This window comes from Rhinatrema bivittatum, chromosome 11 (assembly GCF_901001135.1).
Source record: "Rhinatrema bivittatum chromosome 11, aRhiBiv1.1, whole genome shotgun sequence".
NCBI classification, from domain to species: domain Eukaryota; kingdom Metazoa; phylum Chordata; class Amphibia; order Gymnophiona; family Rhinatrematidae; genus Rhinatrema; species Rhinatrema bivittatum.
The window spans coordinates 29416275-29435138 of record NC_042625.1 but is presented as its reverse complement, the minus strand read 5'-3'; the positions used below and the strand labels follow the sequence as shown (position 1 = coordinate 29435138).

General features: G+C 46.6%; 1 protein-coding gene across 1 annotated transcript in view; it reads right to left on the bottom strand.

The window, feature by feature from the left end:
• Window positions 1-18562, bottom strand: part of LOC115073128 (acetyl-CoA carboxylase 2-like) — a 107658-nt gene extending 89096 nt beyond the window's left edge. The window contains exon 1 of the mRNA XM_029571310.1: window positions 17944-18562. Coding sequence (XP_029427170.1) covers window positions 17944-17993 — 50 coding nt within the window. The 5' untranslated portion in view covers window positions 17994-18562. The remainder of the gene's footprint in view (window positions 1-17943) is intronic.
• Between the last annotated feature and the right edge of the window lie 302 nt (window positions 18563-18864).

The window sequence follows — 18864 nt, the reverse complement described above, 5'->3', positions numbered from 1 at the left end:
AGAATAGTAAATCAGCAACTCACAGAATTCTTGAACAACAACAAAATCCTCTCCCCTTATCAGTTCGGATTCAGGAAATCCTGCAACACTGAATCCCTCTTAATCACACTAACAGACACCATACTCATGAGTCTGGACAAAAAACAACCTTGTCTTCTCATTCTCCTCGACCTTTCTGCGGCTTTTGACACAGTGAACCACGTCTTTCTCTTAGATCGGTTATCGGACATTGGCATCAAAGGCACCGCCCTTAGCTGGTTCAGGTCGTTCCTTCAAAACCGGTCCTACAAGGTCAAAATTAACAACAAAGAGTCCCACCCCGTCTGCTCTACTTTGGGTGTACCACAAGGTTCCTCCTTATCCCCAACCCTCTTCAACATCTACCTGCTCCCACTCTGCCAACTCCTCTCCAAACTAAATCTAATCTATTATCTATACGCAGACGATGTACAAATTCTCCTACCGATCACTGAATCTTTAAACAAAACCCTTGACTTCTGGGATACCTGCCTTAAGTCTATAAACACCCTTCTATCAAGCCTCAACTTGGTCCTGAACACTAACAAGACGGAACTCCTACTCATATCTCACGACGGAAATCTCACACTGCCCAACCTTCATCCCGCAACCCTTCCTACCTTATCCCCCCAAGTCAGAAACTTAGGAGTCATCATGGATAAACAACTGAGCTTCAAAAGTTTCATCAGCAACACGACTAAGGACTGCTTCTTCAAACTTCAAGTATTAAAACGATTGAGACCTCTCCTCCACTTCCATGACTTCCGTACAGTGCTCCAGGCAATCATCTTCTCAAAAATAGATTACTGTAACTCTCTTTTGATCGGCCTACCTGCTAATACTATCAAACCATTACAGATGCTGCAAAATGCAGCAGCCAGAATTCTTACCAGGACCAAAAAAAGAGACCACATTACTCCCATCCTGATGAACCTCCACTGGCTCCCTATCAAATTCAGAATCTTGTACAAAGCTCTTACCATTACCCACAAAGCGCTCTACAACATCACTCCGCTAGAGCTCAAGATCCCTCTCCGACCTCGCTTACTATCCAGGCCGGTAAGAGCAGCATATAAAGACACCCTCCAGGTCCCCCCATTAAAAACCACATTAAGAAAGAGAGCCATCTCATCGTCTGGACCAACACAGTGGAACTCTCTTCCGCCAGACCTCCGGCTTGAACATTGCCCGGTCACATTTAAGAAAAGACTCAAAACCTGGCTTTTCAAGCAGGCCTTTGCTTAAATCAGATGCCTGTTGAACCAAATCAGTTCACTCACTAGTAGTCCATTGGCTTTTCCAACCTTCTCTCGATATAGACGAACACTATTTGTCCATCTAAAGTCCAAATCCCAAGATCATTTTCCAATACTACTGTCTCAAACCAATCATAACCCTACCAGACTTTTAATATTGTTACTGAGTTATACCCTTGGTTTTTTTCATCAATTCATGATCCTAGTTTTGTATACCCTTGGTTATACCCTTGGGTTTTTTTTTCATCAATTCATGATCCTAGTTTTGTATTCCCTTGTTTCAATGTAATTGCACTCTCTGAGGCACTGTTACTGTTACAATGTAAACCGAATTGATTTGTAACCTCTTACAAGAATTTCGATATATAAAACTGTTAAATAAATAGTTAGAAGCCAGGACAATAAAAGAATTTTAAGCAGATTCTCCCACTCAGCAGTATCCCTCTCTCTCTAACTCCATCCCCTGCCTAGCATGACCCTTTCTTTCCTCATAGCCCCTATGTGAATCTCCTCTTTCTCTCCCAATTACAACAGCATTCACAATCTTATTATTAGTGGCTGCAGCCAGGGGCGGATTGCAGGAAAATATCAGCCTGGGTATTTTTTTCAAAATCAGCCCACAGGGTATCTGACTCTCTCATGCAATTTCCCTGCAGCGCATATATCCACAGCTCCCAAAAGCAAGCCAAATTGATTTTTGAGAAGTATATTATGTAACCTAGAGCCTGGCAAAATTGAGTAAAAAGTCTCCAACATAAATTTCACAGTTTTCCTAAATAACTAAGTAGTACAGCACACCCTAGACCAGGGGTGAGCAACCAGCTGCAGTCATCGTTCCACCCATGCATTTGGTTGGCCCCCCCCAAACAAGTTTGGCTACATCTCAAATGTATATCCTAGGTTTCTGCTCTGGTGTTAAAGTATCTTGCCAATCAGTTCTTGAACTAGTTGCCAGCTAATGAGACAACCAGACTGCTAGCCTGTGTCAGAGACACAAACACAAAATCTCTCAGACACAAACACCCACTTTGTCTGTATCTGAGTGTGTGTGTGTGTGTGTGTGTGTGTGTGTGTGTGAGAGAGAGAGTGAGAGTGTATATTTGACCCAAAGACCACACACACATTATAGCTCTCAATGTGTGGGTGTGAATTAGTGTCAGAGAGAGAGAATGAGTGTGACAGAAAAACACCCACACACACACTTTGTGTCAGAGAGAAAGACACCCACATATAAACACACACTTACAGCCACAATGTGTTTGTGTGTGAGAGACAGAGGGGGTTTTCTCTGACACACACACCTACTTCTCTCTCTCAGACATGCACATTCCACTGTTGTGCTGCTGCTCATGTGCTCAAACAGTGATTGCCCCTGCTCCAGTACTGCCATGTCTTGTAAAGTTTTTGCTTGCTGTCAGCTCTTCCCCAGCATGCAACAGTCCCCTCCCTTTCCCATTCCCACCCTTCTTGGCACCCCCATGCTCCAGGAGGCTTGCGATTCCACAGCCAGCTGTCCCTTCTTAGAGCTCAGCTCAGCCAGCCCAGCCACCTCAGACAGAAGCCTCCCAAACACTGCACAGGCACTTCCTCCTGGTTCATCCCCTCCCTTTCTGTGAATGCAGCTTACCTCTGCTTCTCCGTGCTCTACTACTCCAGGGCATTGCCACTGACTTGGCTCTATACAGTCTTCTTCTTTTATACTTCTCCAGGCTCTGTTCTGCCTACTTCTACTGCTGTTCCTCAAAGGCTTTAAAAAAGAAAAATTAAGCCCTGGCAGAGACTTGGCTCCAGATGGAATCCTGGAGCCAGTGCAGCCAAGGCTGATGTAAGGGTATTATGTATCCTAAGCAAACCTTATAGTCTGCCCCTCCATCTCTCTCACACAATTAAAAAATTATGAATGTATAACAGATGGAAAAGGACATTCAAAGTAGGTTTTTTTGAGGTAAAAATATCACAACATGTATATTATATTTATGTGCACTGCTGTGGTGCCAACCAGAAAACCCTACAAAAAAAGGACACTTGGAACCCATAGCACATTAGGTGAATTATAATGAATATTATATTGGGTGTGGGCTTGACCCTCAGAATACCAACTAAATTACAATTACAATACAGTAAACCTTGCATACCAAATCTGCACTAACTGCCAGCACAAACAGTGTCAATCCTACCTATGACAAGGCAACAATGCAAATATAACACCAGGCCCTAAAACACCAATACACCTATTAGGAAAATAGAACAGGCCAGGCTATTAAAGATCCCTATACAGAAACTATATGCTAGCAGAATACCTCACCTCGGACACACATGCAGAACACTGAAAGACCCTCACCAAATACAGAATAAAGTGACCATAAAGTATAAATAGAAACGTGCAGACAAAAACTGAACTGGAAACTGCAACAAGATTGTATGAAATACAATGGAAAAACAGAATCACCAATCCTCATGATGTTACGCACCCTACCCGTGGTTGTCCCGCCCGCGGGACCGCTCACTTTCGGGGTCACCCAGCTGGTCCCAGTCCTGTCTCCCTTACGGCTCTCGCAAGCCCGGCTAGGCCCCCAACGTTCCGTGGCGGTGGTTACCGGGCCTTCACTCGCATGCCAGGTCTCACGCTGGGCCTCGGCGTCTCAACAGCCAGCCACGCCCCTACGCGCACAAGGACCAGCCGCTCTGATATGGGTTCGAGGGCGGGTCCTAGTTCCGCGGCGCACCCTGATTGAAAGGATGTTAAAGGAAGTTCCTGGCCTCACTTCCTTGCCTTGGCAATCGGGTCGGTTTGTTCCTGAGATTGCCCTTGCTCGTGTTCCTGCTTGCTTGTTCCTAGTCTCGTTCCAGGATCCTTCTGTTCCAGTTCTGTTCCTGCTTGTACCTGCTTCCTTGCCTGCTTGTTCCTGTCTTCGTTGTTCGTCTTCCCGGTCTTACCTCGGACTGCCTTTCTGGTAAAGACCCAGCTTGTTCCTGACTCGTCTGCCTGCCTGCTGCCAGCCTACAACCTCAGCCTGTTCTTGACCTTGTCTGACCTCTGGATCTTGACCCTTGCTTCGTTGGCCACTCCTCGGACTGATTCCTGGACTTTGACCTTGCCCGATTCTGGCTCTGTCCCAAGCCTTGTCATCACCAACGCTCTTCTGGTTCGCATATCTCCAACCTGTTCCTAGTCTCGAACCTGATAGTTCTCTTCCTGCCTCTGTGGGCACGCCAGACTCTGACACTCCCAGCGGCCTGGGTCCCTACGGGCTCCTCCCGGGGGGACCGCGGGCTTCCAGTGGCAAAGATCAACACTGCCTCTGTCTGCTGAGGTGATTCAAGTGGAGGGGTGCCCGAGGAGCCAGCCCATGCCACCGCGGTGCTGCTTGGGGAGGTGCGCGGGGAGCTGCCTATGCCGCCGCAATGTTATTTGGGGAGAAGAGCAGGAAGCCAGCCCATACTGCCGCAGCTGTCACCTCCATCGTAAAAATTAGACAGCAGACCACAGAGAAACTCAGGGAAAGCTCCAGCTCTGCGGGGCTAGTACGGGTCACAGCAGCTCCACAAGCATAAGGCCGCTGTGACTAACATACCCCAATCCACGTGATAGGCTGGTCCGGCCCATTGGGGCATGCCTGAAGCCCCGATAGCTGCAGCCAGGGGTGGATTGGCCTATCTTCTCTCTCATTCCACAAAAGCTTTCTGAGGTTCCCGCGGTCTGCAGCACTGCACTTCTTTTTTGTGGGTCCAGAGAGCTTGCCAGGAAGTGCTTCTGGTAGTCGTGGCTCATTTCAAATGCTCCATCAATACCAAGCAGCAGGCACGTTGGCTGCTTGATGGAAGGGGGAGATGGGACTTGAAACAGCACATCAGTGGCACTGGAGGGTGAGCGCTTATACTGGTGGGGGGTGGGACTTCAAACAGTACAGTGGTAAAATTTAGGTATTATAAATTCCAGTTTCTGCGGCCCTGAAAACCCTTATCTTTATCTGGATTTCATTGGGTTGTACAGTCTCTTTTGTTATTAACCACTGACTGACTACTGCAACGTAATTGGCCTCCTTAAATATGCACTGCGTGCCTTACAGGTCCTTTTGAACTCTGCTGCCAAGTTGATATCTAGTGTAAATAAAAGGAAGCATATATCCCCTATTTTGAAAGAATTCCACTGGCTCCTAATCAAAGAGAGAATTCAGTATATAACTGTTTTATTAATTCACAAAATGCTTAGAATGGATTCTCTCCCTTGGATTAACCAGCTTCTCCATATTTATAATCCTCAATGCATGCTGCAATCATGACAGACAGGTCTGTAAGATGTCCTATCAATACGGCAGGTACATTTGGACGAATCTCAGGAGAGACTTTTCTTTGTTGCAGGACCTGTGCTTTGGAACTCTCTGCCACTGGCACAAAGGACAGCTGAATGCACAAAAATGTTTAAAAAATTATTAGACATTTTTTCCGCTAGGCATTTGATTGTTAAGAGCAGGATTTTATGCTATTTTTTCTTTGCTGCCCTGTGCTTTTTGTCTTACATTTTATGCATGTATATACTGTAAGCAGCCTAGAACTGTGTATAGGCAACATATAGCAAATGTTGCTTACCTGATGTAACAGGTGTTCTCACAGGACAGCAGGATGTTAGTCCTCACGAAATGGGTGACATCGAGGATGGAGCCCACCACGGAAAACTTCTGTCAAAGTTTAAACAGAACTTTGACTGGCCCCTACTGGGCATGCCCAGCAAGGCACTGACCCTGCAGCCAGCAGGGGTCTCCCTTCAGTCTGATTTTCAAAGCTACAGGCAGTGCCTAGAAAGTAAAAACAAAACGAACCCAACACCGCGGGGTGGCGGGCGGATTTCGTGAGGACTAACATCCTGCTGTCCTGTGAGAACACCTGTTACATCAGGTAAGCAACATTTGCTTTCTCACAGGACAAGCAGGATGGTTGTCCTCACAAATGGGTGAGTACCGAGCTGAGGATGTCCTGACTTGCACCAAATGCACCCAACGACGTGCAACAGGCAGTACAAGTGGGGTGGAATTTGGGAAAGGGCATCCGCACCCTACCGGGCAGGTGGAAGGGTGTTGGTACATCAGGTTGGAAAAAGGTTACGCAAGACAGATTGGCCGAAGATGGAGTCCTGTCTTCCAGCTTTGTCCAAACAATAGTGGGCTGCAAAGGTATGGAGAGAACTCCAGGTTGCAGCCCTGCAGATGTCAGGAAGCGGCACCGATCGAAGGTGTGCCACTGACGTCGCCATGGCCCTCACAGAGTGTGCTTTGACACGGTCTTGGAAAGGAATGCCAGCCTGCTCATAGCAGAAAGAAATGCAGTCCGCCAACCAGGAGGAAAGAGCCTGCTTACCCACAGGTTGTCCTAACTTGTTAGGATGGAAAGAGACGAATAATTGAGTGCTCTTCCTGTGAGAAACTGTACGGTCTAGGTAAAAGGCTAGAGCTCGTTTACAGTCTAGGGTATGCAGGGTCTGTTCTCCAGAGTTGGAGTGGGGCCTGGGAAAAAAGATAGGTAGTATGATGGATTGATTGATATGAAACTCAGAAACTACCTTAGGTAAAAATTTAGGGTGAGTGCGGAGTACCGCCCGGTCCTGCAGGAGTTTAGTGTAAGGCGGATAGGTAACTAGGGCCTGTAATTCACTAACCCTGCGAGCTGAAGTGATAGCCAAAAGGAATAACACTTTCCATGTGAGATACTTTAACTCACAGGAGTGCAGAGGTTCGAAAGGAGGTTTCATTAGACGACCAAGAACCAGATTAAGGTCCCAGGATGGGGCCGGAGGCCGTAAGGGTGGCTTCAGATGGAGCAAGCCTTTAAGAAAACGTGTTACTAGGGGTTGTACTGAAATAGGGACACCCTGTACACCTTTATGGAAGGCGGCTACCGCACTGACATGCATCCTAATGGAAGAGGTTTTAAGACCTGATTCAGAGAGATGCCATAAATAGTCCAAGAATTTGGAAATTGGACAGGAAAGGGGATCAAGGGACTGAGAAGTGCACCATGATGTGTACCTTTTCCATTTGTATGAGTAAGACTTTCTTGTGGAAGGCTTTCGTGAAGCTATCAGGACTCGAGAAACGGAATCTGAAAGGTTGAAAGGCTGAAGGACTAACCTTTCAACATCCATGCCGTCAGGGACAAGGCTTGGAGGTTGGGATGGAGGAGGCATCCGTCGTTTTGAGTGAGCAGATGCGGGTCCTTTCCCAGAGGAATGTGCCTGCGGATGGAGAGATCCTGGAGTATTGGAAACCATACTTGGCGTGGCCAGTAAGGTGCTATCAGGATCATGGTTCCTCCGTCCTGGCGTAGCTTCACGAGAGTCTTTGACACAAGAGGAAGTGGGGGGAATGCGTAGAGCAGACCGGTTGTCCACTTGAGGGAGAATGCATCCCTCGGCCGAGAGTTCTGGCTCCGAATGAGAGAGCAGTAATCGTCCACTTTGTGGTTCTGAGGGGACGCAAAGAGGTCTATGCGGGGAGAACCCCACTTGTGAAACAGAGAGGTCGCTATCAGAGGATCGAGTGACCACTCGTGCGGTCGGAAGACACGGCTCAGCCGGTCTGCCAATACATTGTCTACTCCCGGCAGGTAAGTGGCCCTGAGGTACATAGAGTGGGAGAGGGCTTCCGCCCAGATCTGCGCAGCTTCCTGACACAGAAGGAAGGAGCCTGTGCCTCCCTGCTTGTTTATGTACCACATGGCCACTTGGTTGTCCGTCTGGATTAAGATTATCTGATGAAAGAGATGATCTTTGAAAGTGCGGAGCGCATAGCGGATTGCTCGAAGTTCCAGGAAATTGATCTGGTGTTCGGCTTCCTCGTTGGACCATAACCCTTGGGTTTGAAAATTGTCCACATGGGCCCCCCAACCGATGTGGGAAGCGTCGGTGGTTAGGATAACTTGCGGATCCGGTGGAAGAAAGGGTAAGCCCTGAAGGAGGTTGACCTGAGTCGTCCACCAAGTTAAGGATAGGCGCAGCGCTTGTGTGACTGTGATTATGGAGGACAGAGGCTGAAAAGCTTGAATCCATTGTTGTCGTAGAGTCCATTGTGTTACCCTCATGGCTAGTCTGGTCATGGGAGTGACTTGAACCGAGGATGCCATGTGTCCTAGGAGAACTAGGAATTGGCGAGCTGTGGCAGTGTCTTGAGACTGGAGCTGGTGAGCTAGGGACATGAGAGTTTGGACCCGTTGTAGCGGAAGGTAGGCCTTTGCCTGTAAGGTGTCCAAGTCTGCCCCAATGAAAGATAAGGTTTGAGATGGGACGAAGCAAGATTTCTCGTAATTGACAAGAAACCCTAAGGAAAGGAGTGTGTTGATTGTCAATTGTAGGGAGGACCGGGCAATCTGAGGGGTGGAGGCCCTGATCAGCCAGTCGTCCAGATAGGGGTATACGTGGACACCTTCCTTCCTGAGGAATGCTGCTACAACTACGAGGCATTTGGTGAAGACCCGTGGAGCAGATGCCAGACCGAAAGGCAGTACTCGGTATTGATAATGGTCGCGGCCTACGAGAAACCGCAGATATTTGCGATGGGATTGTGTTATCGCAATATGGGTATAAGCTTCCTTGAGGTCGAGGGAGCATAGCCAATCCCCTTTCTGCAGCAGAGGGAGTAACGTGCCCAGGGTTACCATCTTGAACTTTTCTTTTTGCAGATACTTGTTGAGGGCTCGAAGGTCTAAAATTGGACGTAGCCCTCCTGATTTCTTTGGAATTAGGAAGTATCTGGAATAGAATCCCTTGCCTCGTTGAGAGGGAGGAACGAGTTCTATAGCATTTGATTGCAGAAGAAGAGATACTTCCTGTTGTAATTGAGCCAAATGGCTGGATAGACTCCACGCTTGAAGCGGCGGGGAGTCTGCCGGAAGAGTTATGAAATTGAGGTGGTAACCCTGTGCGATAATCGCCAGCACCCACTGGTCTGAGGTAATCCGTATCCAATGCTGTAGAAAGTGGCACAGACGACCCCCTACAGGGATGTGGGGGAGTGGGATATGGCATGTGCTCCGAGTCGGGAAGTCAAAGGCCTGCCGCAGGCCCGGGGGGTGGGGCTACAGCAGGTCTTTGTTTCCGAGGTTGGCGTGGCTGAGGTCTGGTGGAGGATCGAGCCGGACGAGGCCTAGTCGACGGAGGGTAATAACGACGTGGCCGAAAGAATGACTTTTTGGAGTCCTTCTTAGGTGGTGGTTTGGAGGATACCTCAGATGGAACAGACGAAAGTTGTTTCAACGTCTCATGGTGATCCTTCAATTCCGCCACAATTTGTTGAATCTGTTCTCCGAACAGATTATCCCCTAAGCAGGGTAAATCGGCTAGACGATCCTGAACCTCTGGGCGAAGGTTGGATGATTTTAACCAAGCCCAACGTCTGGCTGAGATGGCAGTAGCTGAGACTTTCGTGGAAGCATCGAAGATATCGTAGGCCGTTCGGATCTCGTGCTTCCCAGCTTCAAATCCTTTGTGAAGGAGGGCTTGAAGCTGTGGCTGGTATTGGTCCGGTAAGGTGTCAGCGTAGTCCTGCATTTGTTTAAGGATAGCTCTGTTGTACTGAGTCATATAAAGTTGGTATGAAGCTATACGAGATATCAACATAGCCCCATGATACACTTTCCTTCCCACACTATCAAGAAATTGGTTGTCCTTGATAGGGGGAGTGGAAGAGTGTGGCTTTAAACGCTTGGCTTTCTTTTGCGCAGACTCAACTACAACAGAGCGATGATCCAGTTGAGACTTCTGAAATCCTGGTGCTGACTGAACGAGGTAGGTTGAGTCAGCTTTTTTATTGACTGGTGACACAGATGAAGGTGATTCCCAGTTTTTCTTTAAAAGATCCAGAAATACTTGGTGAATGGGGATGGAAGCGATGATCTTGGGGGCATCCAGAAATTGGAGCAGCTCCATCATTTGGTGCCTGTCATCGGTCTCAGATTGCAGCTGAAAAGGCACAACTTCTGACATCTCCTTTACAAAATTTATAAAGGAGAGATCTTCAGGAGGAGATCGTTTTCTACTCTCTGTAGGAGATGGTGGGGATGGTAAATCTGTATCTGAAGATGAATCATCACCCCAGGTATCATAAGGATCATGTAAGGTTTGCTGTCCTGAAGGACCTGGTAGAGGATCCAAAGGCATCGATGGAACCGGTGCTGCAAGCGGAACAGTGAACGGCATCGAGGGCTTCGGGGCCACCGATGGAATCGGTGCCGATCTTGGAATCGATGGAGCCGAAGGATAAATCGGTGGAAAGGTATGTGAAGGCACCGATGGAACGACACCGGACGGAGGAATCCGGAACGGTGTTTCTCCTGTCGATGAATGTCCTTCCGGAGATGATGGTGTAGTCGGTGCTAATGAAATCACCGATGGAAGGGCGCGCATAAGTGCCTCCATACGATTTAGTATCGGTGCCAACGCTTCCACTATAGGCTCGGTGGTCGGTTCCATCCTCGGTGGCAGAGTCGGTGCTGAGGTCGGTGCCTGAGGCGGTGCCGGAATCGGTGCCGGAGGCGGTGCCGGTGGAGGCTGGAATCTTCGCATCGCATTCTCGATGGCCTCCTGGACCAGCCGGTCCAGTTCTGCCCGGAGACCAGGGGTAAGCATACCCGGCTCGACGGGAGAGGGAGGCTGAGGCAGGGCCGGAGGGACCACCGTAACCGGTGGGATCACGGCCCCCGCACCCCGGGAGGGTGAGGGTTTCCTCGGTGCCTGCGAACGAGACGTGGACGGTGCCAGGTCCGACCGAGGCTTTTTCTTCGGTGGCTCGGCCTGTTCAGAGGTCGATGGTTGCGGATCCTCGACGGGCCGAGACTTGTGCCGTCGATGGCGATGCTTATCCTTCCGATCTCCTCGGTCATCCGGGGAGGGGACAGGAGTCGACGGCCGAGAAGTCATCGATGGTGGACGGTCACCGGCGGGTTGGCGATGGTGGTGCAACTTCGACGGTGCCGGTTCCGATGACGTCGATGCTATCGATGGCGTTGGGGTGGGTGCATGGAAGAGGAGCCCCATCTTCTCCATCCTGGCCTTGCGACCCTTAGGTGTCATTAAGGCACATTTGGTGCAAGTCAGGACATCATGCTCACTACCCAAACATAAAACACAAACCCTATGGGGGTCAGTGATGGACATAGTCCGGGTACAATCCGGACATCGACGGAACCCCGTCGCCATGGCTTAAGGCCAAATTTAGGCGCGGGCTCAGTAAGTTCCCACAGGCCTCAAGGGCCAAAATCGACGGCCGCCGATTAAAAAAGGGAAAAAACTTACCGGTTTCCGCGAAAGTGACAAAAATTTGTCGAAGGGAGACCCCTGAGGGGCAAATTTTCTTCGGATAGAAAAATACCGAATTCCTGTCAGGAACGTGGTAAGAGAGCTCCTTTCACCGCGTGGCAACTGCTGCGCGGAAAAAAGAAGACTGAAGGGAGACCCCTGCTGGCTGCAGGGTCAGTGCCTTGCTGGGCATGCCCAGTAGGGGCCAGTCAAAGTTCTGTTTAAACTTTGACAGAAGTTTTCCGTGGTGGGCTCCATCCTCGATGTCACCCATTTCGTGAGGACAACCATCCTGCTTGTCCTGTGAGAAAAATCTCTGTAAACAAATAAAGATGTTTTGGCCCACACTGGCTTCCAGCAGATGCTGTAGGCCTTGAGATGCTGCATCTGCAGCTCTGGAGCTGCTCTTTAATCAGCCTAAAATGAAGGTGAAAATTAGTTTAACCAATTGTCACTTTTGGAAAAATCCAGGAATTTGTGGGTGAAAATTGGTTTAAACTAAAACAAAGGACCCTATCAACAGAATTTATAAACAGAGCAATTTGTAGATACAACATACATAGTGCTCTTATTACTAGCAGTGACTTCTATAGCACTACCTAGTTCTCCTTCCCTGCACTTATCCAAAACCATGCTAAAATGCTACATTAAGAGCAGTTTGTTCAATAAATGGAGGTCACAAGGAGGAGAGAGGAGAGGAGCTGCAAAGCAAAAGCACTTCATAGGTGAACAGGAGAAGCTTGACATGGAAAGAATGTCATAATTAAAGAAGGGTTATGAGGTTACAAGGGCACTGGAGGAAGAAAGGTCATGCAGCTGAATTTTGGATAGACTGTAATGGAGATGGATAGTTCCTTGGGTGATGTGTGGCATACAGGCAGCAGTAGTTTAAACAGGAGGTGATGAGAAAATGGATAAAAGTTTTGTTAGCATGTTCAGAATCATTCCTTTTCTTTCTGGTGATGTCAGAGAGAAACAAATGACATTATTTTGACTAGAATGAAAACTGTACAGAGCAGAGACTATACAGCACTGCACAACATAGTGCAGTCGAAGATGACTCCAAGCTTGCAGGATGAAGGAACTGGAAAAATGACTGTGTTATCGATGGACATACAAAGAGGGTAAAGAAAGAAAAAGTTTGAGGAAAGATACGAAATTCTGTTTTTGGTCATGTTAAATTTAAGTTAGTAATGTTGGACAAGCAGAAAGATTTGGATCTGGATTCTGGGTGAAAGTTCTGATGCAGAGAAGACAGATTTGGGATTGACTGCTATAAGGATGGCACTGAAAACCATGGAAAGAGATGAGAGCACCAAGGAAATGAGCAAAGAGAGAAAAGAGGTCTCAGGGCCAGAATGTTGGGACGCAAAGACAGCTACTGGTGAAGAAGAATCCATCAGATGAGACACAAATTGTGATCAAAGAGGTAAGAGGAGACCCCAGATAGGACAGAGAGTCAAGAAGTAGCTGGCAATCAGTGTTGAAGAGAGCAGTTAGGCTGGTGATGGGGAGGACTGAGGATCGAATTTTGATCCCTGGCTGTCACTGAAAACTTAGGCAAGGTCTACCTCTATAAAATGTAGAGGGTTGAAGTCAAGTTTAAGTGGATCAAGAATGGCTTGAGATGCTAGAAAGAATTTATCATCAGGTTAGGCCTGCATATTTCCTAGTCAATTTGTGGAACCCAGACACTCCACTACAACAAGCATTCAATTTTTAAATTCACTTAAATGATCTGTACCCAACAATGTGCTTTTACAGGATTATTAGACTATATATTCATATATATATGAGCTGCAATCATGACAGACAGGTCTGTTAGATGTCCTATCAATACGGCAGGTACATTTGGTCGAATCTCAGGAGAGACTTTTCTTTGTTGCAGGACCTGTGCTTTGGAACTCTCTGCCACTGGCACAAAGGACAGCTGAATATATAAAAATGTTTATTTAGTTAGTTTTTATATATATATATATATATAGACATATATACATACATACATACACACACATGCATTTTAAATACTGCATGCCACATTTCATCACCTTATGAAAAGGAGACTGCCTCTATGTGGCTTTCACATTCTATTTGCTAAGCTTATTGGGGGGGGGGGTTCCTCACAATTACTGTCCATTAGAAAATAAATTCAAAGCTCAGAATTAGTTCACAATAACTATCATGGGATGTAAGTTACAGTAAAACTGTATCCTAAATTTCACAATCCATTTTCTGTATACAGTATAGAGGCTGTAAAATTGTAATCAATAATGCAAGCGGCAAAAATCTTTCAGTGAAAAGGAAGTTCTAAGTCAAAAGGTCTCAGGACTGAAAATAGGGTAGGTTAGAAGCAAAATTAGGAAATATTTCTTCAAAGAAAAAGGGTGATGGATGGATTGAACAAACTCCCACTAGAGGTGGTAAAAGCAAAAGCATTAACAAAATTCATGAAGGATCTCGGTGTTCTCCCCAGGCTTAACTGCAAAAAGTAAAGGGAAAACCAGATATCAACTTGGGCCTATGGTATTATATTAAAAGTAATTGGGGCAGATTAGATAGGCCTTACAGATCTTATCTGTGAGCATATTTTGTGTTTCTACATTGTGTTTTAACCAAACCATTCAGACTATGCACCTGGATCATTGCTGGTTTATTTGGGTGGCAATCAAAATTATAAAGGGGATGGTATAGCTCCCCTATGAGGAAAGACTAAAGAGGTTAGGGCTGTTTAGCTTGGAGAAGAGACGGCTGAGGGGGGATATGATAGAGATCTTTAAAATCATGAGAGGTCTAGAACGGGTAAATGTGAATCGGTTATTTACTCTTTCGGATCATAGAAGGCCTAGGGGGCACTCCATGAAGTTAGCATGTGGCACATTTAAAAGTAATCGGAGAAAATTCTTTTTCACTCATCGCACAATTAAGCTCTGGAATTGAATGCCAGAGGATGTGGTTGGTGCAGATAGTGTAGCTGGGTTTAAAAAAAGGTTTTGATAAGTTCTTGGAGGAGAAGTCCATTACCTGCTATTAATCAAGTTGACTTAGAAAATAGCCACTGCTATTACTGGCATCAGTAGCATGGGATCTACTTAGTGTTTGGGTACTTGCCAGGATTGGCCACTGTTGAAAACAGGATGCTGAGCTTGAGGACCCTTGGTCTGACCCAGTATGGCAATTTCTTATGTTCTTATGAAAGGAAAGAGAGGCTAAAATGCACATTCACCCAACTAATAACAAACATCACTCAACAGCATAAAATCACTTTCGGGCCAATACAGTAAAGTCCACGGTAAAACAGGCAAAAGGAGGTGCTAGGGACACTAGCGCGTCCCTAGCACCTCTTTTTGGACCGGAGCAGCGGCTGTCAGCGGGTTTGACAGCCGATGCTCAATTTTGCCGGCATTGGTTCTCGAGCCCGCTGACAGCCACAGGTTCAGAAACCGGACGCCGGCAAAATTGAGCGTCCGGTTTTCGAGCCGCGGGCCGACTTCAATTTTTCTTTTTTTTTTTTTTTTTTTTTTTTAACTTTTGGTAACTTTCGGGACCGCACAGGAATACCTAATAGGGCCATCAATATGTATTTGCATGTTGCGGGCGCTATTAGGTTCAGGGGGTTGGACGCGCGTTTTCAGCCCCTTACTGAATAAGTGGTAACGCTAGCGGGTCGAAAATGCGCATCCAACAGAGGGTTAACAGTGCACTCTGTCGGAGCGCACTGTACTGTATCGGCCCGTTTATCAGGGGGGCTGCTATGTGAACAAGTTCTATTTACTTAAGGTCAGAATGAAACAAATGCTCAGCCTCAAAGGGAAATTTAAGAACCCATATATCTTAATCATAGTTTATGCATTTTCCCCCAAAGATTTTGATTACAAAAATAAAAAAAAAATATTAACCAAACGGTGTTACACAGTGACCAGATAGTACAATCGTGCTGACAAATTTAAGTTGGAAATACATTTGGTGTCTAATGATCTGAAGTCGGCGAAACAATGTGACAAGGCGATAGCTAAAGCCAGAAGAATGCTGGGCTGCATAGAGAGAGGAATATCGAGTAAGAAAAGGGAAGTGATTATCCCCTTGTACAGGTCCTTGGTGAGACCTCACCTGGAGTATTGTGTTCAGTTCTGGAGACCGTATCTCCGAAGAGACAGAGACAAGATGGAGGCGGTCCAGAGAAGGGCGACCAAAAAGGTGGAAGGTCTTCATCAAATGACTTATGAGGAGAGATTGAAGAATCTAAATATGTACACCCTGGAGGAAAGGAGGAGCAGAGGTGATATGATACAGACTTTCAGATACTTGAAAGGTTTTAATGATCCAAAGACAACGACAAACCTTTTCCATAGGAAAAAAAATCAGCAGAACCAGGGGTCACGATTTGAAGCTCCAGGGAGGAAGATTCAGAACCAATGTCAGGAAGTATTTCTTCACGGAGAGGGTGGTGGATGCCTGGAATGCCCTTCCGAAGGAAGTGGTGAAGACCAGAACTGTGAAGAACTTCAAAGGGGCGAGGGATAAACACTGTGGATCCATAAAATCAAGAGGCCGTCAATAAAGAGTGGGTGGCTCGCCAGAATGACGGCTACTGCCTGGAGATAATACCCTTATTCAATAAACATACACATGGTTACTGTGACTCCAACATCGCTTTAAGCTACAACAGCAAGAGGAAATGTGGAAAAAAGGATTCGCACTCACAAAGTGGGGAGTAGCTGGCTTGTTACGGCGGTTACTACCCCAAACCAAATAAGCCTGATACTTCACTTTCAATGCATATCCAGCATAGCTCTCTGCTTCAACGGCAGGGGAGAAGAAAAACTGATACTTCACGCATATCCAGCATAGCTCTCTGCTTCAACGGCAGGGGAGAAGAAAAACTGATACTTCACGCATATCCAGCATAGCTCTCTGCTTCAACGGCAGGGGAGAAGAAAAACTGATACTTCACGCATATCCAGCATAGCTCTCTGCTTCAACAGCAGGGGAGAAGAAAAAAGGATTCGCACTCACAAAGCGGGGAGTAGCTGGCTTGTTACGGCGGTTACTACCCCAAACCAAATAAGCCTGATACTTCACTTTCAATGCATATCCTGCTTCAACGGCAGGGGAGAAGAAAAACTGATACTTCACGCATATCCAGCATAGCTCTCTGCTTCAACGGCAGGGGAGAAGAAAAACTGATACTAACCACATATCCAGCATAGCTCCCTGCTTCAACAGCAGGGGAGAAGAAAAACAACCAATAAGGGCTGAATAACACAGTCTGGGTAAAACAAATAAGCATGGGTGTAGCTTGCTTATTGCGGCGGTTACTTCCCCTACTACCCATAACTAATCAAGCTTGATATTTCACTTGGTTGCAGCTCCATCACTGCTCTCTACATTAATGGTGGGGGTGGAAGGGAAATAGAACCAAAGAGCTAAGAGAAACAGATAAGTATGAGAAAAAAAAATGTGAAGCTTGCTGGGCAGACTGGATGGGCCGTTTGATCTTCTTCTGCCGTCGTTTCTATGTTTCTATTACAGAGTCATGTTTGTATTCTGAGTAATCAAGAAAGAGACAGAATTCAGAACCCTGGATATTAGGAAAAGAATTCCAATAATACAGTTGGAATTTAGTGAGACATCAGCTCTTCTTTCTTCTTTTTTTAATCAGATTTTAAACTGGGCTCCTATCTCTGCCTATTTTTGTAAGTACTAGAAAGTGGCCAAGAAGTCTCTCAAAACAACAATATTAATGTACAGCAGAGGGAAAATCCTGCAGGAAGCACATCTAACAGATTCTTATATTCACTATACGGCAAACTTTTGACCACAAACACCAAGTTAGTCTTATGAATAACAAGTCCTTAAACTGTGCAAGGCACAGAAGATTAAGAATAAAACAGTTAAAGTTAAGTTGTTATATTTAAAAAAAAAAAAAAAAAAGGTTTGCAGTTGGTGCAGAGCTTAAAGTTCAGGTTTACAGGTGGCCTCTTTGTTCTGAAAAGGATTATGGCCTGTTTTCAAGGGGATCAGGATACAAGAAATGTCAACAAAAACCTGTTAACTTGTTCTGGCTCAAACAAGCAAATCATTAGCAGGTGAAAACACTCCTAAAGTGCAACAAGGGATGATTATATCACTGCTGAAAACTAGGCAATGGAAGTAGAGCGAGGGACTGGCATTATTCTTTCCATAATAGACAGAAATAAAGGCTGTGCACATAAATAGAAAGCTGCGAATTTGCCAGAGATTTAAAAGCCAAGGATGTGTGCCAAAACATTTTAAACCAAGTTTCAGTGGAAAACAGTCTATTGCATTTTGCCCGAACATTGCGACTTCCCTCCAGTCTCTTTTCTTCTCTTTATACTGGAAAAAAAAAACCATATCATCGCTTACCTTATTTTGCCGTCATTCCCTGTCACCTTGTTCCCCTGGTCAAGCTGCATTTCGCTCTAACCTATAAAACCTCCACCTTTCATTCGGATGCAAAAAAAATTGCAAAACCCTCCAGCATTACTTAAGTCACAAGTTAGTCTACACAGAAAAACAATACCGAGAACCGGTCAGCTACGGTCAGGGCAGCCACGCTGCCAAGGAAAGGGTTTCTCCAGGGTCACGATGATCGGAAGAGCAAAAAACTTGTCTTCTGCCGCCTGTGCATTTCCTGCTCACTTTGCAAACAAGCCGACGGTCACCGGAATCTCGGACCCATGCATTAAGTGGCCCGCCCCGCCGAGGTACTTCTGAGAAAGAGAAAGTCAAGCGATCGGGACCGGGACGCGGCGGGGCTGCCGCTGGACTTGCAAAAACTCAAGTGCGGGCTGCACCTTCCCCCTCCGTTGGTCAGAAGGCGCTAACCTCTCGGCAGAGGTTTGGCCGCCGCCGATCTGCCCGCATACTCGCCCTGTGGCTGCTAGAAAGTTTGGGATCGCCTTTCCCTTGCACAGCGCTGCCAGGCCTCCATGTCTTTCCGTTTGCACGCGCTCTCCCCCCAGGGCCGGGCTTGGGTAACGCCAACCCACTAGGTGGAGCCGGAGTGTCCGTGCCAGCACACCTTAGAGTAGGCCTCCCCTCTGCCACAATTCTTAGAAAGAATAACCACCGCTCGGGGGTTTAAAAAAAAAACAACAACAACAACAGAGAAACTTTAAGGAATGACAAACTATAAAATCTCCATCTGTCTTCACTGACGCAAGAACCTAAGCGATCCATCCATACTTTGCAACCTCAAAAATAATCCTTCAAGATTTTCTCTACTTTTACTAATGTGTATAAAACCAAATGATGCATTATATAGAGGACCAACCAGCAGAGATC